The sequence below is a fragment of the Amphiura filiformis genome, chromosome 7, assembly GCF_039555335.1.
Source record: "Amphiura filiformis chromosome 7, Afil_fr2py, whole genome shotgun sequence".
Taxonomy (NCBI): domain Eukaryota; kingdom Metazoa; phylum Echinodermata; class Ophiuroidea; order Amphilepidida; family Amphiuridae; genus Amphiura; species Amphiura filiformis.
Genome location: NC_092634.1, coordinates 14,385,680 through 14,412,856, shown reverse-complemented (window position 1 = coordinate 14,412,856; position 27,177 = coordinate 14,385,680). Strand labels below are relative to the sequence as shown.

Sequence of the window (27,177 nt, the reverse complement as noted above, 5' to 3'; positions counted from 1 at the left end):
TAGGTGTTGAAAATATAACGCTCTGCCTGCTAGCCATAGAGTTCAACATACAAAAATTCAAGTTTGGAGGTATTTTCTCAAAATATCAAGAGCTATCGTAAGAGCCTCTGAACCAATACTAGGCTTGTTTGTACTCATTTTAATGCAGTTTTCATGCTGATTCTAAATATGGTCATGAAAATTTACAATTCTGAAATTTCTGAATTTGTAAAATCTGTATTCGTCACCCACATAGAGAGAGTTAAGACTGATGCATTATATTTTCAGAGTTGTTAAATTTGATGCTTTGCATTTTTGCACTAACATCGGTTGAAAATACAAGAAATTAGTCTGATAAGCTAAAGATTTGTGTCCACATTATTGTTTTTGCCATTATTCTTAAATAAATCTCATTTACACTGGGAAAATATTTATGTAATCAAATTGAAATTATACTGTGTGGCAGATTTTGTGCATCACGTCACACTTTAAATGTCAGAATTTACTCATCGAATTCAGTTTGACTAATTAACACATGTAGAAAATTGACATCTCTGTAGAATTATTCCACCTGTGTGATCAGCGGCATACTATATAATCATCGGCAACGTCTCCCATGACGCACCTCAAAAAATCCCTGTGAATACTACCTAGTGTCTATCACAGGCTCTAATGGCATTTGTCATTGTGTGACCCTGTGACATTTGAAATGCTTTGCCTTAATGTAGGATTATGTTAACCAATATGGCAACTCATTTTATGGGTGCATGCTACATGTAGTGTTAATGCATTGCCTATATTGTTTCTAAGTATTGATGTGGTAAGGTGTTATCTAAAATTATCAAGAACTATTTCAGGAAATGCTGGATTAATACAGAGTATTTTTGTACTGAATATATTGCATTTTGTTAATATTTTGTCTTCCTAATATGGTAACAGAATGTATCATTTTGACCATTCTTTGAGGTGTGTCACGTTGACATGTCAAGAAAACTGCATACATTATTAATGCAAAAACCACAGGGCAAGTCTTACTGATACCTGAACATGTTTATTTTCATTTGAAAGTGATTATTACAATGGTAATTTCACATTTATATGAAGTTGATAAAATTGATCAAAATTGTGAAAAACACCTGTTGTATGGAATTCGCCACTTGCACGGTTCCGCCATTATGCACTATATGCGGGGAGAGCCTCGAACTGGCAGCATACATGAAAGGAAGAATTACGTAACCTTACACAGAATGTTATATGACTGGTTCAATTCCCATTCATGTATGCTGCCAGTTCGAGGCTCTCCCGCATTATAGTGCATAATGGCGGAACTGCAAGTGGCTTAATAGATACAGCTTAAGATCTAAACAACCACAAATAAAGAAAACCAAACCAAAAAAACCCCAACATGATCTCAATTGCCAAGGACAAACTACAAGTGTACGGGGAAAGGTGTTGAATTTGTAGTATGGGATTAATCTTTAAAATTGATATTAACATTTATAACGAAAGAAGATTAAAATCATGCCTTGCATAGGGGGTGTATGGCTTTCAACTGGAATAGACCATTACAATTACGTAACAAATGCACCTGTTCTGTGACATCTTATATTTGCATTGAAAATACTGATGATTATATAAGGTACCCATCCACAGGTTGCACTACACACTCATTGTATATGTGTGTATAGTGAGTTGTTGGTTAACTGACGATGACTCAGTCATGTGTGCTGGCGTGTCGGTCGATTCCGTCAGTCGGTGCATTTGTAGCCTCAGTACTTTACCACTAATGAGATAATAGCAGGGATCATCTTAATACCACTGCAAGACCTTGCTGCAGGTGATACACTTGCTCAAATAAGATAATGTGGGAATTTTTGTGATGGAATTTGTTATTATAAATGTAGATTCTGATTTTCAATTTCAACGATTTTCAATTAAGAAATAAAGGGTAATGCTTTATCCTTTACACCCAAATAATGTGTCGAGGCAGTAAAAGCGTAAATAATGGGTGAGGCTTAGCGAACCCATTATTTAAACGCTTTTTACTGCCGAGGACACATTATTTGTGTGTAAAGGATAATGCTGCACCCTTTATTTCTATTCTATTACCAGAAAATAGTGCGATTTAAGAGAAAAAAAATCATTTTTTGGCACAAATATTTTATGTTGTTTACTTCAAGGTAGAGCGCGTACGCGTAAGTGACAGCGCATATCGCGGAAATATTGCACGCATAACCAAGCGATTATTGCAGAATAATGGGCTCTCACGTGACGCGTTTCAACAAATCACAGTGCGCGATTTTGAATAATGGGTCGTGGAGGTAATAGAATTTAATATAATGTTTGTATACGGTGAGAATGAGGGGGCAGTGCGGCCGTTTTGGATATGGATGATGTATTTATGATACAATTATTGATGAAATCTGGTGTCCTTGAAGAAATGATTTATACAGTTGGCTGAACTAAGAGCACTTAAAATCAAAATTTGGTTAAATCCTAAGGTTAAACAAAGAGGTTAACCTTTATTATGATCTTTGCTCTATTTTTAAAATATGTTTTCCTGTCGAATGATATTGTACGCGATGTTCCTCAATAATATTTAATTGAATATCTTCAAATAATTAAGTTGGCAGATTTTACATTTTGCATATATTGTACTCAACTACTACCAAATTTTAAATTTAAATAGTGAACCATGATATGTATCTCCAGACACAAAAATGGCTTTTCTACCATTAAGGAATCAGAAAGCAACTTTTGCACAGTATTATTTGTTGGACCTGAGAGCGTAAAAGACCTTAAAATTTCAGGTCTTTTTGGCAAAAAAATGTATAGCTTCAGTACAAAAGGTCAACTTTTCAAATGATGGAAAGCTTTTCCTCCCAGCTACATACACTTTAAGTACATATCATTAGATTTATAAATGTTACTTCGAGGACTGTTAAACGTCAAAAATATCAATTTTTAAAAATTTGCAATAAAATTTATATTATATCGCAAATTTCAAAAAAATCAAAATTATTTGATATCAGAAGGACATTTTTCGTATTCAGAAAGCAATTTGATGTATTTGATGTGCTCTTATGTCCCACAAAAAATACTGTACAAACTACAAAGGTTTGATCCCTGAAGAAACATCTGAATGAGGACATACATTATCAGCATCAAGGTCACAGTGTTTCCTTATTCCATTCAGTTTCCTAAACTAACAAAGTGTAACAAAGTAAGTAGGCACTCAATATGATACAATTAGCCAGTAATGAACCTCTACCAATTCATATGAAGTAACCTTGTGTTATTAGCAGTTCAACTAAGAATGAAAAACAAATGCCAACTTGATATTTTCTTATTATGAACCCTTCTTCTTCGCTCACATTTTCTGAAGAAAATCTTTATTAAGGTGGGACGCAACTGACCCAGCCAAGCAAACAAGTCAATATCATGGTGCACGCAAGACGCCGAGTATAAAAAAATCACAGCTATATTATTTATACGAGGCAGAAAACAAATCAATAGTTGTGGCAAGCAAAATACAATTTGAGACTACCCCTTGTATTAACCCTAGGCTACTAGCTGTATCCTGGTTGCAACAAGCTAATAGTCTCTCACAAAGTCTTCAAGTAAAGATTCATGTGTTATGTATCACTTACATTGTAGTCTCTTGTACAGACTGTCTAGTCTCTTACGTAGTCTGCCTAGATGGATGGCTTGTTTACAGCATACCTTGTTAGTGTAATTAATGGTGGTTACTATGGTATCTGGGGATTTGAAATTCAATCCAAACACACTATAGCGAGTTTAGCAATTACCTTACTGCTGTGTGAAGGATTCATGGCTCAAATATATATGGCATAAAACTTGTGGTGGCATTTGGAAGAAAGCGTTTTATTTTTTTGAGTGTTATCTGGTTTTGAATCCTGAATTGCAAATTTTGCAAATTGCAAATTTTGCAAATTGCAAATTTTGCAAATTTTGCAAATTTTGATCTGTAAAAGAAGGGAATTACCCGTCCCTGAAGATTGTGTATAGTGATAATAGTAGTAATGGAACACCTACCAATGATCAAATTAAGGAGAGTGTAGTGCATTCAAGGTGATAAAAATTCTTTCTACTTCAAAATGCAAGCACTGCTCAAATAGCATTCTTTCAATAACAGGACTTTTATTTAGTGCTATTTATTTGAACTAGATTTGTGTGATGTACGAAAGGTAATAATTTATGCCTAAATGGGATTAACTGTCAGCATATTATTTGTTAGAAGTCTGTATCATCTAGGTTTAGCTGTTTACAAGAAGTAGAAATATAGAATTCCCTTCCATGTAAGTTTATATAAGTTGTTTTGATGTGGCATACATTTTTTATTTAAAAGGATGCAAAAATAATGATCTCCTTTTGAACATTCAAGGAAGAACATATCGCCTGACACCGTCGTTTTCCCATCAGTGACGTTTTTAACATATTCTTTCCAGGAATTCCGCATCATAGAGATTCAGAGATACAGTACACAGGTACAAAACAACTTCCCTTTTTAGCCCTTGAGATTAGTGATAACATATTTGTCTGTTGGTGTGCCAGAAATAGATGCTGCAAACCACAATGACATCATTGCCAGTTCCACAGTTCATCAACCCTCATTTAGCAATCAAATATCATAATTTGACCTTATATTGTGGGGTATGAGGTTGTGTACCCCATCATACATTCAAAGGTCATTCAGTGGATGTACATACATTCGTGTCAAAGAACTCAGACCTAACAGATGAGTATGTTTGAAATTCTAGTGATACATACATGGATTACAATTAGTGGTATATAGATAACTCTCAGGCGTATTGATCAAACACTTACCATATCCTGTATGAAATTAAAGTGAATTGTATTTCCATCAGATTTCAGCAGTTTGTGACAGAAAAACCTATTTTGGTCATATAAACTTTGCATTTCAAGTAGGTAACTGCAAGATTTTGAATTATGACATTTAATATCAAAATTTACTATCTACAGTAGACAGCAACTGGAAGCTTATTTTACACAAGTTGAATTAAGAAAATTAAGGATATAAAATGAATTATTTATTGTTCCTTAGGTGTTCTATCATTTGTATAACAGAGTTTGCTATCTTCAGTAGATAGCAAATTGTAAATCATTTTGAAACATTCCAAACACTTGTATATTTTCCAAGTTTGAAAACAGCTATTCTTGTTGGAAACAAATCCAAAGTTTGATGATTTTCTATAAATGAGAGGGAGGGGAAAAAAGTTTCATTATGTTTGTAAAAACTAGTTTGGTATCAGTCAAAATTGATCTTTCGGGTTGGAATTTTAAAAGTTTCAAACTAACGTTAGAGGGAGGGGGTCAGTCTCCTAATGAAAAAACTGGTTTTTATCAAACTTGTGGTTTTTGTACTCTGACAAATTTCACAAACACTATACTTTGTTGACTTATAAATAGCAAAAAGTATTCATTTTTGTGTTACTGTGTGCATCAATAAAGTCCCAATTTATGCTCATAAATTCACATAAGTGCATCTAGCATAGCTGCTGTGCTCAACTGTGTGCATAACATTCTAATGGTTCTCTACCAAGCCGTGATGTTATGAGTCTGCCATTTATAAGTTGAATGAAGTATAACAGGATGAAAACCGGAAACTGCATTAGCCCTGTAGGAAGATTGTAGATACAACAAGATAGTGTTCATTTTTAGATCATAATACTCACTGTAAAATAAGAGATTTCAATTCAAGTGTCTCACCTTGCTTGCAGGCAATTCCATGAGGAAAGCTTTGGTTTTATCAGATTTTTTAAACAACAAGGTATCATTACATCTTGCTCACCTCAAGACAAACCTAAAATGTAGGTCATAGTTATGCTATTGATTGATAGCCAAGATGTTATTTGGGTATATTTAATCACTATTTATTCATGTTTGCTATCTTCAGTAGATAGCAACTTGTAAACCATTTGGAAACATCCTAAATATTTGCCAAGATTGAAAACGGTTCTACTTGTTACAAATCGCACTGACATTAATAGGATGAAAACCAGAAACTGGATTAGCCTATGAACTTACACAACTGTATGCAGTAGCCTAGCAGGAAGATGATAGATACAACAACATAGTCTTCATTGTTAGATCATAATACTCACTATAACATTAAGATTATTACATCTTGCTCACCTCAAGATTAATCTATTACTTGGTTTAGATATTTACAAATATACAATGTAGGTCATGAGTATGCTATTGATAGGCAAGATGTCATTTGGGTATTCATGTTTGCTATCTTCAGTAGATAGCAAATTGCCAACCATTTGGAAACATCCTAAATACTGTTATATTTGCCAAGATTGAAAACGGTTCTACTTGTTACAAATCGCACTAACATTAATAGGATGAAAACCGGAAACTACATTAGCCTTTGAGGCAGATGGTAGATACAACAGAGTGTTCATTTTTAGATCATAATACTCACTATAACATTAAGATTTAAAGTCAAGTGTCCCACCTTGCTTGCAGACATATCCATGAACTTCATGAAGTAAGCTTTGCTTTTTATCAGATTTCAAACAACAAGGTATCATCATTACATCTTGCCCACCTCAAGATAAATCTATTACTTGGTTTAGACATTGGGCTATTCCAGTTGAGATCCATACACCCTCTGTGGAAGACATGACCTTAATTTCCTACACAGGGGGTGTATATTTCAAGTGGAGTCACCAATTCAGGTAACCCCATTTGAAATTCACACTCCTTGTGTGGAAGATCAAGGTAATGTCTTCCATAGAGGTGTATGGATTTCAACTGGAATAGCCCATTAAGATACCTTAAATCTAGGTCACAATTATGGCATTGATAATCTAGATAATATCTGGGGTTATTTATGAGTAGGAACACTTATCCAGGAGCCCCAGTATCAGTGGTAGGAAACAATGTGGATATTGGGAACAGGTGAATTAAGAAATTGGTTTAATAGAAATTGAGTTATTAATTTGTAATTTTAAGTTCATTTTTTTGTATGCCTTTGGGTTGTAATAACTAATAATGAACAGATTAATAACTTGAGTCAGTAGTTAATTTCAACCTTTTGGAGCATGTTATGTTTTGAACAATTAGAAAGAGAGCATAGAGATCTTATCATCACATGAAGTTCACATAGAACTAATATTTGTTTGAATGAGAATTATATGCCTTACATGCAATAGTGAGCCCCAAATGTGTAAGATATTCATTGTTCTCCAGATATTGAGCATAATTAATAGTAGTAATTGAAATATGTATAGCAATGTCATAAATTTTGTAAGGGTTTCAATTTGCAAATTGCTCCTTAATTATTTTTTTGAGTTATATATAGTTTTATTGGCAGGATGTGCACAAGTTCACTTTAGTAGGTTCCTAATTTGCTTAATAGTATTTCCGTGAAAAGGAAATGTTAAAATATATTGTAGGTTAGAGAGAACTCATGTTTCTGCGACATGAAATTTTTGTGAATTTGTACATTTTCTAGGCATATAGGAAGAACAAATAGTTTGTGCATAAAAATCTTGGAATCAATTTCACTTCCGAAATTTGTGAAATTAGAAGTAGTACCTATCTGCAGATTTATTATGTGTTGTCATGCTAATGTGCCTGGCATAGAGGGATGCCATGCAGGTGTTCCTATAGATGACAAATCATCGCCATTGGGCTCAGCTCAATGTGCCTAGGTTAATTATTAAAGCTGCCTTCATGTCACTAGAAGGAGGTCTACATGATCCCATTTGAATCCATAATGATTCCGCTTGATGTAGATTTGTTTGATCTATGCACTCACATGGGGAACTCTAAAAACTGATTTTTTAATTTATTTATATTTATATGACATTTTAGCACTGTGAATTTGGACAAAATATATAGCCTACATGTCACAAATATATGTGTACTAGATCTAGATCTTGAAATGATCCAGTTGAACTGGATCAAGACCACTGTTGGAATACTCATTTATTACCTAACCTGTATAGCTAAGTGTCTTATATTGCAGTATTGCATGTACAGCAGTCTATTGTAAACATTTCATAGGTTTATAAATATGTATTTGATTGCTATGTAGGATATTTTTATCGTATGGGAGTTATTTTGGTCAATGCACTGTATTACATGTGTAAGTTTTGTAGAGTCAATAGCACAAGCAAGCATATGTTGGGTCATTTGAATTGACTGATTGAATCTTACCAAAATAACCAAAATCATAGGTGTTGTATGAGGAGGGTGGGTGTGTGGGGGGAGGATGTGTGGGGTTATATGCACACATGGACAAGTATTTTGAGTATTTATTGTTAAGTCTGTATATTGCACCTGTGCATTTGTTTTCAAAATTAAAAATTCTGAAGCCATAGATGCACTTGCTGATAGAGATAAAGATAAGTGTCAAATAATTGCAAATGAAAATACAAAATAGATGTTACTGATGACAATTTGTGCCATCCAAGACTTCTTTTCTCCCTCTGATAGCATTCTTAGCTTACAGAAATCCTCCTGAGTATGCATTAAAAATCCATTCTTTAATTACAGCAAGCATCAACGCTAAATGTTTGATGATACACGTTTTTTGGCGAGCGAAATGTGAGAAGCAAGTTTAATTGAGGCTGCTTATGAAGCCGTCTAGCTCATAGCCTGAGCAACGGATGTGGCACAATAAGACAGACTTGTGTATGGGCCTTAGAGGGGAAATAATTATTAGGTGGTCTAAGGTACTTGGGAAGCAATAAGGTTATAGAGCATGTCCTCATGAAAGTCAAGTAGTGGAACTAAACCTTGTAATTGATTTGAATTAATTAGTAGAACCAATGTTGATAATGGATGAATGGCTTCTGCTAATTGTTTACTAGAGTTAGTGGATTATTAACCAGAGTTCACTAATTGTTACATGGGTTAACAAGTCAAGTAGTTAAACTCAGCTTGTTATCGCTTTGAATTAATTATCAGAACCGGTGTTGATAATGGATGAATGGATTCTGCTAATTGTTTACTAGAGTTAGTGGCCAGAGTTCACTAATTGTTACATGGGTTAACGAATCAAGTAGTTGAACTCTGCTTAAATCGCTATGAATTAATTATCAGAACCGGTGTTGATAATGGATGAATGGATACTACTAATTGTTTAATAGGGTTAGTGGATTATTAACTAGAGTTAACTAATTGTTTACACGGGTTAGTTAGTCAGGTACTTGAACTTAGACTTGTAATCACTATGAATTTTATAATTAGTAAATAAATGAGGGCTAACTAATAGTCAACATATGTGGTGTGATCAAGCAAAATCGGTCTGAAGTCAAACATATTCAATTTTCAGTCTCTTATAGGATTGTAAACAAATTTGCAAAGCTACATTTTGCAGAAAACCCTACTGAATTTGGACTACAGTTCAAAAGATATGAGCAGTTAAAGAGTTTTCAAAACAATAGGACACAAAAGGAAACCCATTTTTTGGTTATATCTCAAAATCAATATATCCGACTTCCGACTGATTTTGCTCGATTACATCACATATGACCACTCATCCATATTCTGGTCTCTTAACTAACTCAAATAGTGTTTGTTAAACAGGTAGAGTGATAAGACTTTTTTGGATGAGCATTTTGCAAGCCACTTTGAAGGACAATACTGATGTGTCTGTCTTCAAAGGCAGCAGCATTAGCTGATCCCTCACCGGATATCTTCATATTTTGCACATTACAGGCTCTGTGATAAATAAAAAATAGCAACAACAACAATTAATCATGATTATTTTTGTTTTTGTCATTTTTACAGCCTGATGATGACCATTTTGCCTCACAGAAGAGAGTTTATGATGACTTGGGGAAGGAGATGTTGGATCATGCATTCGCAGGGTAAGTTAGATGTTATCTAACAGGATTAGGTGGACATGGATATGTGAACATGTGATGCCATTATAATGCAGCACTAAGTGTATGGTCAGAGATGTCCTTAAGTTTCAGAGTAGCTGATGAATAAAAAGGAATAGGTGTCAGGCAGGTCCAATGAGGCCGCATTTTTGCAAACAGAATTTGTGAAATGGTTGCTCTAAATTTTGTTCACCTATGCTGAAAATCTAAAAAGGGGAGTGACAGAATATTGTTCAAAAAAATTTTGGGTTAATATTTTTTCGACAGTTTTTTGTCACTTGGCTTTCATTTTGCATGTGTGTCTGTTTTTCAATACTAATTGTTTTGGCTCTATAGGGTCAAGTAACCGGCATTTTTGCCAGCCGCTAGACTATGCCATAGTCGAATTTTATTAAAAATATGTTATTATTAGTCATGATGAACCCATTTCGTTGAACTCAAAATTATACTGATGTTTATTAAAATTAAAGTATTCAATAGTAAAATGGTCATAAAGAGTTAAAAATATCAGACGATTAGTGAAAATAAAAGTAATTGAATGCAACATTATCTTGCATAATAACAATTCTGATTTTGGAATCTACCAGTTTATTGATAGCGAACCCCGATAATTCGACTATGAACTTTGAATTGTAAGCAGAACTTTACCCCCTGGACTTTGCTCTCTAAAAACACACTGTCAAGCATACTTGTTTATCAGTGCATTAACCACAAGTACTAAGCATGGACGCGCCGGGCGCGCTAGATGTTTGATGAGAGATTAACTTTCGGCGTCAACACAAAAGCGCCCATAAATACCACAGACAGTTGTTTACGGTGTAGTTAATGGTAATGGCGCGGGCCCAGACGATTTAAACCATAGCGAGGTATGGGCGACCAATCACAAGGCAGATCCATTTAAAGATGCATTACATCATGGCCATTTTTAGTTAGGCCAGAAATTGGCCTAACTCTCCATAGAGTCCCGTGTTAAAAATCTTAACCGCAAGGCAATGTCAGTAGTCCACTTGGGAAGCTAACAAACAGAGGGAGTAGGGTGACTGATCAGATGTGAAAATCTATCAATTGTGCACACAATAATTAAATCAGAGTTAATACAATATCCAGAGTATGCACAATGGGCAAGTGGACTACGGGGTAGTCTAGCCAGCCGCCTGCGCTTTTGGACATCTCTGTGTTTGGTTGGTGTTTCTTGAGACGAATATACCTACAGGTATATGTAGGTATATTCGTCTCAAGGTGTATCTACACAAATGCCAATGCCAACACATTCACTATGACATCCATTTATGAAAAACTGTTTATTTGAGGCCTGATTCACATTCAGACTTTCAGTATAGCATTTTTCCCCTATGATAAACTTGAGCTAGAATATTATGAACTCGGCAAAACAAATAAACTCACTTGCACTAAATAATAATTTTTAATGTGGTGCTAGGCAGGTGACAACTCCATCTAGGTACTACAGTCACCTATCTTACTAAGCTCTTGATTGAGCTCTCACATATGTGACCTGCTACCACAAACTCAGCGTAAAGTTGCCGCGACTTTATGCTCATTTTGTTGAGTTGGTAGTTTCGAGATATTTGGTCTAAGTTGATGTTTTTTGTTTACCGCCACCTGTACAAGCCAGTAGTATTATCTTTGTGAATGACCAGGCAGTAGCCAGGGTGTTTTGAGTGACTAACACCTTGCGACTTTATGCTGATTTCGTGGTAGCAGGTCACAAATTTTAAATTATAATCCTCTTCCGCCTTACTAGTCATTCTTATCATATCTCTGATTGGCTCAATACATGATATAACCCTCTTTTGAACCAATCAAAATAGTTCTTTAATCTGAGACTGATCATTTGCAGCAGTGCCTATGGGGTTAAGGTATTATTCCTCCAAGAATTGATTAATTTGTTATAAAAATAGCATCGGAAATCCCAATACTGAGCAAGTACCATATATTTGATTGTATTAGAAGGACCATTTTCCTTCCTGATGTCTTTATGATCTGTTTCAAAACACAGGAAATCACCGCTGGATGACATTGCAGTTTACATGTCCTACATTTGAAATGGGGAAGTTATTGTCAACTGATCATGAATTTATAATCACCCTCATACAAACAGTAGATTATTTGCGTCTCCTTTTTCATGAAATTTTGATGAAAACAAGCTAAAGAGTCAGCGATGATAAATAAATTACTGTCATCAACAACTGTAGTCAAGTCATGAAATTTGTATGAAAACAAGAAAAAGGTTGTAAGCTGAGCAAGCTATGCCTGGAAGTATTGATCCCATCTTGCAGTAGGCTGTTCTATTTGAAATCTATACTCCCCCTGTGTAGCTAGTCTTCCACAGAGTGAAATGGGTTTGAATTATAATAGACAATTGGGTAACTTCCATTTGAAATACTCTAAAGTTGTTGAAGGTATAGGTAAAGCTATATACAGGGGGAGTATGGGTTTCCAAATAATTAACCACAGCCAATTCCATTTTAAAAACATACTCCTCCTGTGATACACTTTTCTAAAATCTTCCACAGGGGGTATGGCAGATATTGGAATAGCCTCATAAATATATATATGAAAATGTGGGATAACTAAAGGTCTGTATGATGCTGTGTACAGAGAAAATATTATACAATATCTTGCAATTTAAACATGATTGACAACCCGTACTCCTATTTTCATTTTGTTTGATCACTTGACAAATTTTCTCTTGACCAGCATAAACGGTGTCTGGTCAGCTGAGCTTATATTGGACCATTCCATTTAAAATCCACACTACCCCTGTGGAAATATCTTCCACAGGTGGAGTATGAATTTCAAATGGAAGGAATGAACACATTAGGTAACTCCATTTGAATTTCCCACACCCTCTGAGAAAGATTCAACCTGAATCTTCCACTGAGGGAGGATGAGTTTCAAATGGAGCTGCTCATTCCATTTGAAATTCATATTCCCTCTGTGGAAGATATTTCCAAAATCTTCCACAGGGGTAGTGTGGATTTTAAATGGAATAGCCCATTTTGAGATGTCCCTATAATTTGTTTGTTATTTGTCATCTTGTACAGGTACAATGTGTGTATATTTGCATATGGACAGACAGGTGCTGGCAAGTCCTATACCATGATGGGTAAAGAAGAAGCACAACAACGAGGAATTATACCACTGGTAGGTCACATAAGGTCAAAGATCATGGGTTGTGACGTACAATTATACAAGTAATGGCTTGTCATTTATGCGACACAATCTGGTCGTTTGAGGCAAAAGCGGCAAATTTGAAATTACGATAAAGGCAAAAATATGGAGTATTGGAGTTAAGAAAATAGACATTACAACACTTCATAACTTTAAAACATTTGTACATGGTAATAATTATAGTAACTCAATTTTCAGAAATGCCTCCTTTGGTCTTCATGGACCAGATCGTGTCACATATGATATATGCCAAGATGGGGAAAGAAGAACTGTAACAAAGTGGAATTATACCACAGGTGGGTCACATAAGGTCAAAGGTCATGGGCCATGATGCAATTGTATGAGTGATTGCTTGTCATATACTATGATGGGTAAAGAAGAACCACAACTCAGAAAGTATACCACAGGTAGATCACATACTGTCAAAATGGTGTATCGGGTTAGATATTGATATCGCAGAGCTCAGAAATGTACAAATACAAAAGGTAGCAAACAACCTGGAAAGCATGTAATGGAATAGCCAAGATCTGGAAGTCATTTCTCTCAGGAAGACTCAAACTACACTTATTCACTTATTCACAGCAACAGTTACTGGTTCAGGCTGGTTTACAAGAACAGGGCCCAGTTTGCGAAACTTGGTCATAAATTAAGACAGTAGTATATGTCCCACGCAATGGACATATCATGCGATGTACGTATTAAAATAAAGCATGACATGTCTACGCCATAGCTTTGCGAACTGGCCCCAGGAGCTGTTATAGGTTTCACAGGGGCCAAATGACTTTTTTGGCCTTTGGCGATTTGGTGGGGGCCACCCCCCTCGCCCCCAGGTTACAGGCCTGCTCCTGCTTAACTCACCCTTGCATAGCATACTGCTACAAACGCCACTCTTACCTGCACATACTAAACAGTGTATGGGGTGAGAAGAAATTTAACATTATATTCTTCACGATCAGAGAAAATACCCTGATCAACTATAGTCTGTGTCATCTCATGTTGAGAGTAACATCATGTCATGATTTCGCAGATTCAAATCGCGTGTGCTAACCTAATGCCACAGGGATATGCATAGGAGGGCAATTTGTCTGTATACTGGCGATGTAACCGCTTAAAGGCATAAACACGTAAACGCACTGATTTGAATCTGCCACTGCGAAATCCAACATGGCGTAACTCTCAACTTGAGACAAGACAGACTATAACTAACTAAACATGTCTTACAAGATTTATTGATGGGCAGCATTTTTCAAAATATCATATATCATTTAGTACAGTGTTTTCTATTCAAAGCTGAATATAAAATATATTGCTCCGTAAGTTCACCATTTGATCTTTGAAACCTCCCACTGGCCATAGACACAGGTGTGGGTTAGAATCTCTAAATTACAATTATTCAAGTTGTATGTCTCATGGCTGTCTTGTGCTGGGTTTGAAAATTGCATTACATCTTGATTTCAAAATGTGATATGGTTTAATTGGTTTGGCTTGGTTTGGTTTGGTTTGGTTTGATTTGGTCTAGTCTGGTCTGGTTTAGTTTTGTCTTGTTTGATTTGGTCTGGTTTGATTTGGGTTGGGTAATGTTTTTATTTTGGATTTTTTTTCACCTTTAATTCTGGTTCTAGTTTGTGTTGGGACAAATCGGGTTTGGTGTGCACATGTGAGTTCTGTTTCAGATGGTAAAGTGATCTTTTAGCTGGTTCCTGAAAGCTTTGGGTTCTTGAATGGTGATTATCTCTTGTGGTAGGTTGTTCCAGTTTATGATGGTTCTTGGGATAAATGAGTACTTGTAGCAGTCTTTAGTGAGTTGTAGTTCAATAAAGGTTTGAGAATGTGATCTCCTTGTTTTGTATGAATCTCTTTTTTTCTTTCTGAAAAAATTTTTTTTTCCCCTTAGTCAGTTGGCCCTTGATATTATTGGAAGATGACTTAGTTTTCCCAGGAAGCATTTTAACCCCCTGGACACTACTGGTCATCTAACAGCATTTCTGATTGGTTTATAACTTGAAATGCTCATTTTAATTGCCAATTATGACTAGGCTTTAAACTATTTGTGGTCAAACTTGCATTTGCAGATGATCTTATTAATACCCTCCTTGATTGGTTCAAAATTGGACACAATATTCCTTTTGGCCAATCGGCAGGTAGTTCTCATGGGGTTAAGATGAAATAACATAAGGCAGCAATTTCACTTACTACTTTCTAGCAATTGTATGTCATGACATGTAGCCAGGTGTAGGTAGATCCTGAAGGAGCACAGGATATTGTGTAGACATGTCACATCCAATGGTTTATACTTAAGTGGGTAGTATCATGTAATTATATACCAAGTTCAAATCCCTCAGGTGTCTTAATGTGAATATATATATTATTGATCGTATGATGATGGTTAAATGAATCTATTATGTATGACCTTCAATCATATGTAATCTGTTCTGATAGACTAGTCATGCAGGTCTTTGACCATATGAAGGCGTTAGTTGATTCCATCCTCTCCACACAAAGCGGCTGCCAATGTTTATGTATAACACTCTGAATGGTGTTGAGATATACCACAAGAAAGATCCATACCGGAACTTTTCCAGTTTGATACTACTAAAAATAGGGTTCTATGGTATATGGCCATGACTCATGAATATTAAGTAGCCGATTAACATATTAAAAGTCTTGGCAGATGTTTTGTGTGGAATGATCGGAATCAGACCTGCGAAAGAGACTAATGAAGGCTTCAGGTGCAAAATGTAAGATCCTCAAAAGCTGCCATGTGTAAAGTTTGTAATTGCACTAGCTTCCAGAGCAGAACTATGGACGAAAGAGATAAAAATAAGGGCTCATATTGAAATACCCAACCACATTTTCACACAGAAACAAGGCAGGATTCCCCTCGCTAAGCGGCGCCTCAGGAAAGCTTCGGTCATAAAGCGGATGGATTATATGCATCAGTGATACACCCTGCCCAGGATTTTAACAAAAGAAGGCTAGCACAGGAAAGCTGCAGGATGGCGCACACCTTCCTGTGTAAGGGAATTTCAATATGAGCTCTAAACAAACTGCGTAACAAGCAGTCAAAGTCTGAGCATCACCCGATAATGAAAGCCAATTGTTCCATGAAATACGACAGGCAAAACTGCTACGCACTTACCACATATTTTTACCGTAATCACAAAGGCACACAATGCTCTATCGCGTATTCGTGAAGGCACGCAACGTTGACGTGATTGTTAGACACTGCATGATGGAACGATCGGCCCTCATGAATATGCGTAAATTCACAGCATACAATAAACGATCGGCCCTCATGAATATGCGTAAATTCACAGCATACAATAAACAGGGACTTTGACTGTTGATACATGGTCTGTAGTAGTCTGTGGGAACAGACCTCTCGCTCTGATTGATGCACGCATGTTAATGATGGACAAAGGTGGCGCTTTGTGTTTCCTCTATGAGCACCGCTCTGCAACTAGCGAAGCTTTGACATGTAATAGGCCAATCAGATTACTGGTCTGTTGTTGTTGTATCAGCTAATCAGAACCCCACTTCTGTGTTTACACTGTGTGTGCACACCACAGACAGTAACCCAGGCGTTTTAAGTAAGTTATTTAAAGATAACTAATGGTATATGTAGGGGAAAGGCACTGAATAGGATATTAATTGCTCATGTTGGCTAAACAATTTGAAATAGGTACAAAAAATATATATAATAGCAGTATTGGTGCAAAATAGCGCAAGGTAGCCATTGGTGTATATCATATGAGAACATAAATATCATTACTGTTGAATTTAGATGCAGGATTTTTTTCTGCACATTTAATACCAATTCATTATCACTTGATTTGAGTAGTAAGATCATTTTCATGAATAATGGATAGATTTTAATATTACAAATGTAGCTATTAGCTCCTCCAATGTGATTTCCCATGCTGTATGACACCAGCCTTTTATAACATGACAGGTCTTTGTGCTGTACTCATCATTCTTGTTTTCAAAGGAAAAATTGATGGATTTAAAAAAGAATTCTACAATTGTCTTTTAAATCACAAGCTACAACATGAAATGATGAGTGACTATTTTTCATGGCTGATACCCAGAGAACATTTTTTACCCTTCCCAGAATCCTTTGCAACATGATACATCACCTCATTTCATCAAATGACATTCCCATTACTTTGTACAGGTTCCTTTTGTTTACATTGTTAGAATAGACCGGTTATAAATAGGTCGATAAGCAAGAAATAAACATATTTTGCAAGATCTGGATGTGCTCTGTTCATTGAGGTACATTTCGTCACTATCGACCCACGTTGCACTAGATTGCAAATTAGTACAGCAAATTGAAATGGGAGAAATGCATTATGGGAAGTGTAAGATATTTTCTCATGCTAATACCTTTGGGCCACCCTGCACTTGTTTAATAAATAATTCACAGTAATTTTCTTCTGAATTATACATTGAATTTTTCAATAACAACTTTATCATTCCTATATGTTGATGGTCTCAGAAGAGAGTCGCATTGTCCCATTTCCATTCTTCCATGGCTTATGGTAATAAAACAACATAACAACACAAACTTTGGCACACTTTGCTCGAGTAATCTTGCTTGATGAAAATGAATGTAACCTAAAACTTCACAATTAGCTTGGTACATCAGGAATATAGGACATACTGCTGCATGATGAGCACAAGGAAGATGTATGCAGAGATGCCCTATGGCTCCCATTTGTAAGTTTTCAACCAGCTTGGCAAAAAAGTTGCTTATGAAAATGCATTATTTAATATTGGGTGCATATAGCAAATTGAGCAACTAGAAAAAGACCTGTGCCCTACAATTCTCACTGGTTGATGTCAACTTGTGATAAGCATCTTGGGTAAAAATTGGTCTGAAACTGCTTGACTAATTTACCTGCACAACATTATTTTTTATCACATAAAGAATAATGTATCTTATATTGAGCAGCTACTGGTGTTTTTAAATCCTTCTTGTCATGTACAAGAAAGTATCTTATAGCCCCCTTTCATTATTCAAACTTCGAATGAAAACTTAAGTTTTGACTGGTCTTGATCAGGTGAAATTCTTTATGTTTGAATGCTTAGATATCATGTTAAATGTGGGAGAAGATTGCTTCTGAGGCGTTTCCTTAGAAAATTCTGTCACCTTACAAGCAGAGTTGTAGCTAGTAGATTTTGAAGAGTGGGTGGCGATTTATAGAAACTTGATATTTTTAAGAAGACTTTATCAATACTGGACACTTTTAGAAAAAATTGAGTAATATGCACGTTTTTCGAGTATTAAGCTCCAGTATTGAAATAGACTTTTCGTGGTGGGCTCCAGAGGTGAGTTCCACTGCCCACCATAGCTGCTACAACTCTACTTACAAGTCATCTGCAGACCTTAAACTTTTCCTCATATTAGCTGATTTCCTCTTTTTTTATTCCTGAAATTTACACATTATTTGTTATTTTCAACCCAATTTGAGCTTTTTAGCATGATTTTGCGCTATTTTCCTCTTTTTTAAAGCATTTTCCTCTTTTTTCACAAATGGTCAGTTTCAGGTCTGCCTCTGTATAGGCTACTGAATTGGGCTATTCCAGTTAAAATACATACACCCCATATGAAAGATGGAAGACATGCCCTTAATCTTCCACACAGGGAGTGTGAATATCAAATAGAGTTACTGGAATGGGTAACTCCATTTGAAATATTTAGGTGACTTCATTTGAAATCTACACTCCTTGTGTGGGATATTAACATCATTTCTTCCTCCAGGGGTACATGGATTTCAACTGAAATAGCCCAGTAAGTTAAACAAGTCTCTATATATACAATTTCAACTGTTCCACTTCTAAAGCCATTTTGCACTAGCATAGTGATCTGACATGCTTTTCGCATGATGGACTAATCCATCCCTTTTCCCCGGATCAGTGCATAGCGCATGTTAGTTTGTGGTAGGAGGCACCTGTTTTTGCAAGCCACAGTCCTTATTTGTATCACAATTTATTACTTCACCTGCAAAGTAGGATCTATACTGTGACCTATATTGGAATAGATAGCGTTAATTTAACTGATTTCAGTAATCTGATTAGAGACGTGTATACCACGCAATCTTACGTTACTTTCTTAGTGGTTAGTTGAATGACCTGCTTATACATGGAACAAGTTTCTTGCTATCTCCATATGTTGCATATGCATTGTGAACCGCTGTATAATCACTTGAAAATTATTGAAATTTGTAGGTCTCCATGTTAAGAAATAGGCATATTTGTCGATTGGGATAAGGTGGATAAGAAGTATGCAGTTAGAATTAGCTTAAGTTTATTCTGACTTTGGTTCAGGTAGATACTATCAGATATTTTCCCTTTAATTTTAAGCCAAACAAATAAGGTGATATACATAAAATCACAAATTTCATTCCAGTGCCTATATTCCTAATGCATAAATTGTTATGAGGTTGATTGGCATAGTGTGTTATGAACATTCTGCAAATTCACATATTGACATATAAATAAGACACACAGAGAATGAACATCCATAATTCATGCGGCCAACAAGACATTTCAGCGATAAGCAAGTTCCATTAACCGATCGTATGAATTAGATGACATATTCCATCGTTTTATTAGAAAAACCGAGATATTGTCACAACTACAGCACATAAGGTCTTCTTAGGAAATGTTACAATATTGCTTTATTTTGATTAAGAATAAGCAGCCAAACTATTATATCAATTTCTTTATTGCACTGTAGAAATCAAATGACAAATATGAGATATTAGTACCATCATATTGTACATCAATCAAGCAAAATTGTGTGATTGCATTCTTTTTCTCACATTATCACATACATCTTTCTTGTTTGTGTGGAATTATAGTTCTCCAAATTCTGGATCAAATTATTTATTTGGAAAGTATTAAATATACATGTGTTGGGTGTTTTTTTTTAAATCACTGAGTAATAGTGAATCAAGATATGTCTGTTTTTGATATTGGAGCAGTAAACTTATACTTGCATTTTTGTGTTGAAATGAATAGTGTATATTCAAGGCATTAAATTGGGTATGTGGAAACTGATATTATTAGTTCGTATTGCTCTCAAATTGATCAAATGACAGTTCACCTGCTTGTTTTTAACCAATTTGCTCTGTACTTACGTCATTTGAAAATAAATTGCAAGCATTGAAACCAACGGTGTAACCAGGGGGAGCAGTGCTCCCACATAAATGTTTCAGGGATAAAATGGAGATGGCAAACCGGGATGGCAAAGAGTAAAATGTCATTAAAATGACTAAAAAGGGACGATAAATTGACAAATGGGATGAAAATTTGGATTTTCCCCCCACTCTAAATGGTTGGCTACGCTGCTGATTGAAACAGTGGTGTAACCAGGGAACTCCTGCTCCCGATTATTGCTCCCCCTGCATGCTCCCAGTCCCCAAATGAGTTGACAGTTTGTACATGCTTCAATGAAGGATCAGTTTCATTTCCTTTTCTTTTAATGTTAAGTCTGAAAGAAAGAAGAAACACCCTGAATAATATCGTCATTGGGCAGAAAAAACCTGTTAAAAAAATGTTTAAAGCAAAACCTCCTATGTAACCTGTTGGCAGTTTTGTTTTAAACATGTTCAGGGGCCACAAGCACATAGCAATGCTGTCTCAAGTAAAATTGTTGTTTACCATATGGCAGAATGTCTGTTGTGCATTGTGCAATATGTCTGCTGTCCATTGAGGTATTCCAGTTGAAATCCATACACTCCATATGGAAGACATGACCTTAATCTCTCCCATACATGGGGTGTATATTTCAAATGGATTCACCCATTCAGGTAAACCCAACTGAAATTCATACTCAAGGAATGGAAGATTAAGATAATGTCTTCCATAAGGGTGTATGGATTTCAACTGGAATAGTCCAATTATTTCGCTGTACTTGACAGAAGTACAGACATTGGTGTTAGCCACATGAAGAATCTCACAGTGCATACAAATTAAAGATTTGTGCAGTTTTTATTCGATACGTGTGGCATGTTGTTTACAAAGACGCTGGGCACATCACAATTTTTGTCAATGTACAAGACATACTGGCAACACTTGCCGTATCAATGTGAAAACTAATAGCCCTTAATAACAATGGTCACATTAAAATAAACAAAGAAAACCGCGGTCACACACAAAAACAAGCAAACAAAAAAGGCAAAAGATATTGGTTTGGGTACACCTTAAAACTTCTGAAAGACCACCTAAAATATGTAAAACCTTTAGAGATAGTTTAGATAAGCCAGGGCTTCTCAACAGGCAGCCTGCGGGCCAAATTTTTTTGCCTGCCAACCACTTCTATTTGGTCCTTGACCAACTCTAAAATTTAAAGGAAAACTTACGAGTCTGGGATGTATAATTAGCCCTCATGTTTGAAATGTGTTCCCCTTTGTGGCCCTCAAATAAAATAAAAAAGTTGAAAACCACTGTATAAATAAGCAGTGTTTGTCCAGCCATGATATATTTATCACTCATTCTTGTTTATATTTTGCAGCTATGCCAAGAATTATTTGACCGCACAAACAGCAACCAGGATGATACCATGAAGTATTCGGTTGAAGTCTCCTATATGGAGATCTACTGTGAACGTGTCAGGGATCTTCTCAACCCAAAGAACAACAAAAACCTGAGAGTACGAGAACACCCTTTACTGGGACCATATGTAGAGGATCTCTCTAAGCTTGCTGTTACGTCTTTCAGTGATATACAGGACCTCATGGATGAGGGAAACAAAGCAAGGTGTGTAAGAGACTATGTGTAAGAGATTGTGTTACAAATGTATGATGCTAGAAAGATAGTGCAAACACTTGTTACTGTTTTGGATTTCAGGAATGCAAGCAACCTGCAATACCTTATTTTGATTAAATTACATTCAAGGTGCATCAATAATCAGATTTAAATTTAAAAAATCCAAGATTTATATAATGCAATTCCATAAGTTCATTGTACTAACACAGAAAGTCACTGACCATTTCGGCACAAGATACACATTTAGCATGGGGATGCAGCTCTGTACAGGTGCAGAACCCTAATCAGCCTACATATATAGTGACCATCGCTACCCCAAGACACCTTATTAACCATAGAGCATAATTCAGGTACACAGCTCTATACAGGTGCAGAACTTTAGTAAGCCTACATCATATAATAACCGTCACAGCCCGCATCAGTTCCCTGAGTTTCAATTAGCAGTAAGTTCCTTACCTAGCGAAATTGCCCTGGCTAGCTTAGTTTGTCAACAAGAACAGTAATAGACACTGTTGGGGCTCAAACTTGCACCATAAAAGGACTTGCGCACCTGATTCTAACTGGACTGTTACATTTTAAAATCATGTGGGCTCACATTTGTGGACACTCTGTATGTTTAAACATACATTTAACACACACAAGTCATATACATCTTAGAAAATAAAATCAAAAACAAAATGTTTTTCTCTGTAAGATAGTACTGAATAATTCACCTTGATTGAAAATCACCCACTATGGATGGGTGGGGCAGTAATATTTCAAGCATACATAAAATCAATCATGTCTTAAGGTTAAACAAAGTGTTGAAGGGCTTTACCTCCAGAAAAAATATATTATTACCTTATACGTAAGAAAATATGTCTACTTATCATGTGAAATAAAAAATCCGGAAAAATTGTGTGAAAATGTGTTTTAGCCTATTTTTTAGCTGTTATCAAGCACTATTATTCGATTTGTTTACAAGCGCCAAGCAACTGTCGTCTGGGAGAGTGATTGACATCTTTATTATTAGAGAAGAATGGAATCTGTATAGTTCATGAATATTCATGTAGTATTTACACAACCTGTATCCCAGCCATTTTTGCCTAGTTATCGTAATCGTTCATATAAGACGCCCATATGATCCATGGTGTTAAACTGATATTCAACAACTTTATATCTCTCGATCTTTGCGATCCGAAATATTGAATTTCAACTTTAGGCACATCTCTAGCAAGGTAATAAATACCTGTCACAAATAGAGGTCTTGAAATGTTACTTGCAACGTTAAAAATGTGAATAGAGAACAAATCGGGTTCAAACATGCTTCAAAAATATGAAGGTAATTGTCAACGCCTACTACCAGAATAGCCGGAAGAGGGCAGACTTCATAAGGGAGTGTTCATATATTTTAGTGGGGACAAAGAATTTGGAACTTATTTCGGGAAATTTCCTGGGTTTTTGGTTTTGTTTTTTATTTTATCTTCCTGTTGGGTGTTTCGGTTGGCACATTTTCGGGGCATTTTCATGCACTTTACAGGAGTTTTTCGTGGTTTCTCGAAATTTTCATGCACTTTACAGGAGTTTTTCGTGGTTTCTCGAAAGGCTTGAAATGTTACTTGCAACGTTAAAAATGTGAATAGAGAACAAATCGGGTTCAAACATGCTTCAAAAATATGAAGGTAATTGTCAACGCCTACTGCCAGAATAGCGGAAGAGGGCATAATTCTTAAGGGAGTGTTCATATATTTTAGTGGGGACAAAGAATTTGGAACTTATTTCGGAAATTTCCTGGGTTTTTGGTTTTGTTTTTTATTTTATCTTCCTGTTCGGGTGTTTCGGTTGGCACATTTTTGGGGCATTTTCATGCACTTTACAGGTGTTTTTCGTGGTTTCTCTGTAGCTGCCGTGTGTACTTTTCCCCACGTACAGGGTATAAATCCCGGGTATAAATAAATAAATGAATAATAACATATAAAAAAAGAATCTGGAACTTCAACGTCAAAAAACAAGACAAATTGTACCCTGCTAAAATTATCAACCCATATCCTCTCTGAGAATAAAAATAATAAGACTCCAACCTCACCTGCAAAAAATATTTTTTCGGGGATAATTTGGGATAAGTTCGGGCCTATTTTATTGCGACAATTTTCAAAATCTATAAGGTGAAATGTGTCGTGGGGATGTGCGGCAGATTTGGGGTGCATTTTCAGCCATTTAGTTTAGACTCTGTTGTATTTTAAGCCATGATTTTATTGACCCTCAGTGTCATGAAAATGAGGTTCAAGAAGGGTATTTTCAATAATTTTCTCGAAAAAGTAAATATTTGCGAAAACTTTCAGTCCAAAAGTTGATACAATTTTGGGTCTGTTTTCTTCAAATTTGGTTTAAAATCGCATACCGTAGTTTTTCGGAGTCACAGCCTCACATCCTTACCCAAACCAGCTTGAGAAGGTTCCCCGGTGTGTGCAAATTTGTAATTTATAGGCCTACACTCGTTATTTAAGCCTAAAATCAAAGTGTTAATACCATTAACACTGCCATGGCCCGTTTTGTCGTGATGACTGGCTTCCAAAATGTAGGCCTATTTTAAATTATAAATCTGGTCCCGCTAGAGGTGTGTTTTTACCATGGAGGTCTCTCCCTCGGGTTCGTGGATGTGCCACAGTTTTGGGGTAGGCCTACCTTTTCAACGACTATGATGGGTGGGTTTACAGCGAAGACCAACTTTTAGGCGCATTTTGGCAAAAGTGCCCTTAAAAAAGCGTCAAATTAGGCCAAATTTGGATGACTTTGATCCTTGGTACAAATGTTTTGAAGAGACCCGCCGAGGTGTTTTTATTTAAAAAATGGTCGGACCTGCTAAAAACCTCCGGAATCAAGCATGGGTAGGCCTACCAAAATGCCTTGAGACCCCCCACCCAGCGCCGGGACCTACATGACATGATATTCTCCATGAGTCCACCAGAAAATATAAAAATACAACATTTTGATAGGCCTACTATATTTGTCTGTATAAAGAGCTAGGCGTGCAGGATTTGCCGACTCCAATGTTCATTTTGAACCATTAATATTTGAGCCACGGCGCTCGGGAATGTGAAAAGCGGGGGACGGTAGGAGCAACAAATTATTCAGGACGATGCGTGAGATTTTACTAATTTTCCAGCTTTTTGCGTGAGATTTATTACGTAGGCGTGAGATTATACTACCTTGGCGTGAGACCGTGAGAAAGTGACCCAATGCGTGAGACTCACGGCCAATGCGTGAGAGTTGACAGCCCTGCTTGTAGGCCTACCGCGTATGTCTACCGTGATGACAGTAGCGTAGCTGCCGGGGGGGGGGGCAATTGCAAAAATTGCCTATTTGGGGCCCCCGGCCTAAAAAAAAAAAAAAAAAAGAGGGAAAGGGGGGGGAGAGAAAGAGGAAAAAAGAGAGGAGAGGGTGAGAGGAGGGGCAGAGAGATGGGGGATCCAAACGATATGCAACACAGCTCAATAGGCCTACCATATCTGATTATGATAAGCCTGGCAAAATTGTCTATTTGGGCCCCGCCCCAGTGGGAAATTTGGTGGATATTTGGGCCCCTCCCCATAGGGCCTACAGTCTTGCCCCTCCTGGAAAAAATCCCAGCTACGCCGCTGCGTGATGATGTTGCAAAGTTGCGGAAGTTCATTCATAAATTTCCCATTTCCACTCGGCAACAACAGACCAGCACGCAGCAGCAGTAGCTAATCCCGAGCTAATCAGAGACATGTGCGTTTCTCTTTCAACAGAAAATAATGTGACCATGTGACTGACACGAGGCATAGGCTTCAAATAATTATGCTCTCGGCGTCAAAAGTATGATAATGGAAAATATTTATAATGAACACTCCCTTATTTAGCCACACCTTTCTCGTGTTGCCTGGTATATCAGCAAAATCCTACACTATCGCCTTCCCTTGGTAAAATCCCTGATAAAAACTCGTGATATTGAAATTGAATTTCAGCGCCAGAACTTCCGTCATTCTAGCATCATGGATGGATAGGCTATGCAGTGGCGCCGCTAGGGGGGCAGTATTTCCCCAATATTTTTTCTTTCTCATCCAGTTTTTAGGCAAAATCCCCACAATTATGTAATTTTCACTTTTTTTGCGGCAATTTCAAGTGCAATAAGTGCCCCGTCTCAAATTCACTTCCCCGGCCCCATGCCCGGAAAAAAAATTCTGGTTCCGCCACTACGGGTATGGCCATAGCTAGGGCGCCCCCCCGTTGCCCTTGGTTATGCTGGACGATGAGAAATTTAGAGCTTGTTCAATTCCGCCAATTTTAGAAATTTTAAAGGTAGGCCTATATACAGTGTAGGCATGTATATAGCCTATAGAAAAACGGATCACAGTCAAATAAAATATAAAAATCGTAGGCCCAATAATTTTACTAATGGCATTTATTGAGCTGCTCACTTCTTGAAAATCCTATGGTTTAATATTGATATTATATAATTGAGCTCCTTGTCAAGCTCCTCAGTAGGCCTACACATAGGAGAGTGACTAACTGAGCTCCCGATATTTTCAGAAATGAAGGCCTGGCCTATTAAATGAATAATTAGGATTGAGGCAGCCTTTTGTTTCATTTTACAGAACTTTTTAATCCCCCAAAATTAGTGGTTTTTTTAATGGGGAGTAGGCTTTTAAAACGAAATTCAAATTTGGCAATATTTTCCATTGCTTAATGAATTGATCTCGTGAAAATGCCTAAACATGTGGCCAGAGCGGGATGACTGGTATAAAAATCTTAACTTGTGAGAAAGGGCGTAGGCCTATGGGGTTGTATGAGGCTGTGGATCACGAAATGCCCCTTTAATGTGTGCTAGGTAAAGTCATTCTTCCTTTCGACCTGCCAAAATTTAATTTTATTCCCTCCCCCGGCCCCGGCTTGCCAAAAAATTGCTTTCTCGAAAGGCTGTGCAATCAGTACCGGTATTAGCCTACTAATTATAAGCCAACATTTCCAAGCGACTCGCTAAAAATCGCTTGCCTCCCGTCTCGCCAGCCGAAAATCGCATCCGCACCCCCTGGACTGCCAAATTTTGTGGCCCCCTCCCCTTGGCCTGCCAAAATGCCCCATCCCTTTGCATATAGCCTATATATAGGCATATGCCAATTTTTAGGATCCCCAATTTCCATACCCATACCCATACCTTAAATGGATTTCTAAATATCTACCTGTTGCAAGCGCAGCATTGGCGCTGGATTTTAAGCTAGAAAATACCTAAATATTTTAAAATCCAAACTCGGCAACACCACTTGCCCTCGGCAACACCACTTGGCAAATTCAGCTCGTCGTAACAATTTCGTACGTAAACATGTGTTTTAAAAAGAAATGA

General features: G+C 36.7%; 1 protein-coding gene across 1 annotated transcript in view; it reads left to right on the top strand.

Annotated features, from left to right (window-relative positions):
- Nucleotides 1-27,177, top strand: part of LOC140157661 (kinesin-like protein KIF1A) — a 204,542-nt gene that overhangs the window by 88,973 nt on the left and 88,392 nt on the right. Inside the window, exons 4-6 of the mRNA XM_072180901.1 lie at nucleotides 9,772-9,851; nucleotides 12,932-13,031; nucleotides 21,580-21,824. Of these exons, the coding sequence (XP_072037002.1) occupies nucleotides 9,772-9,851; nucleotides 12,932-13,031; nucleotides 21,580-21,824 (425 nt within the window). The remainder of the gene's footprint in view (nucleotides 1-9,771; nucleotides 9,852-12,931; nucleotides 13,032-21,579; nucleotides 21,825-27,177) is intronic.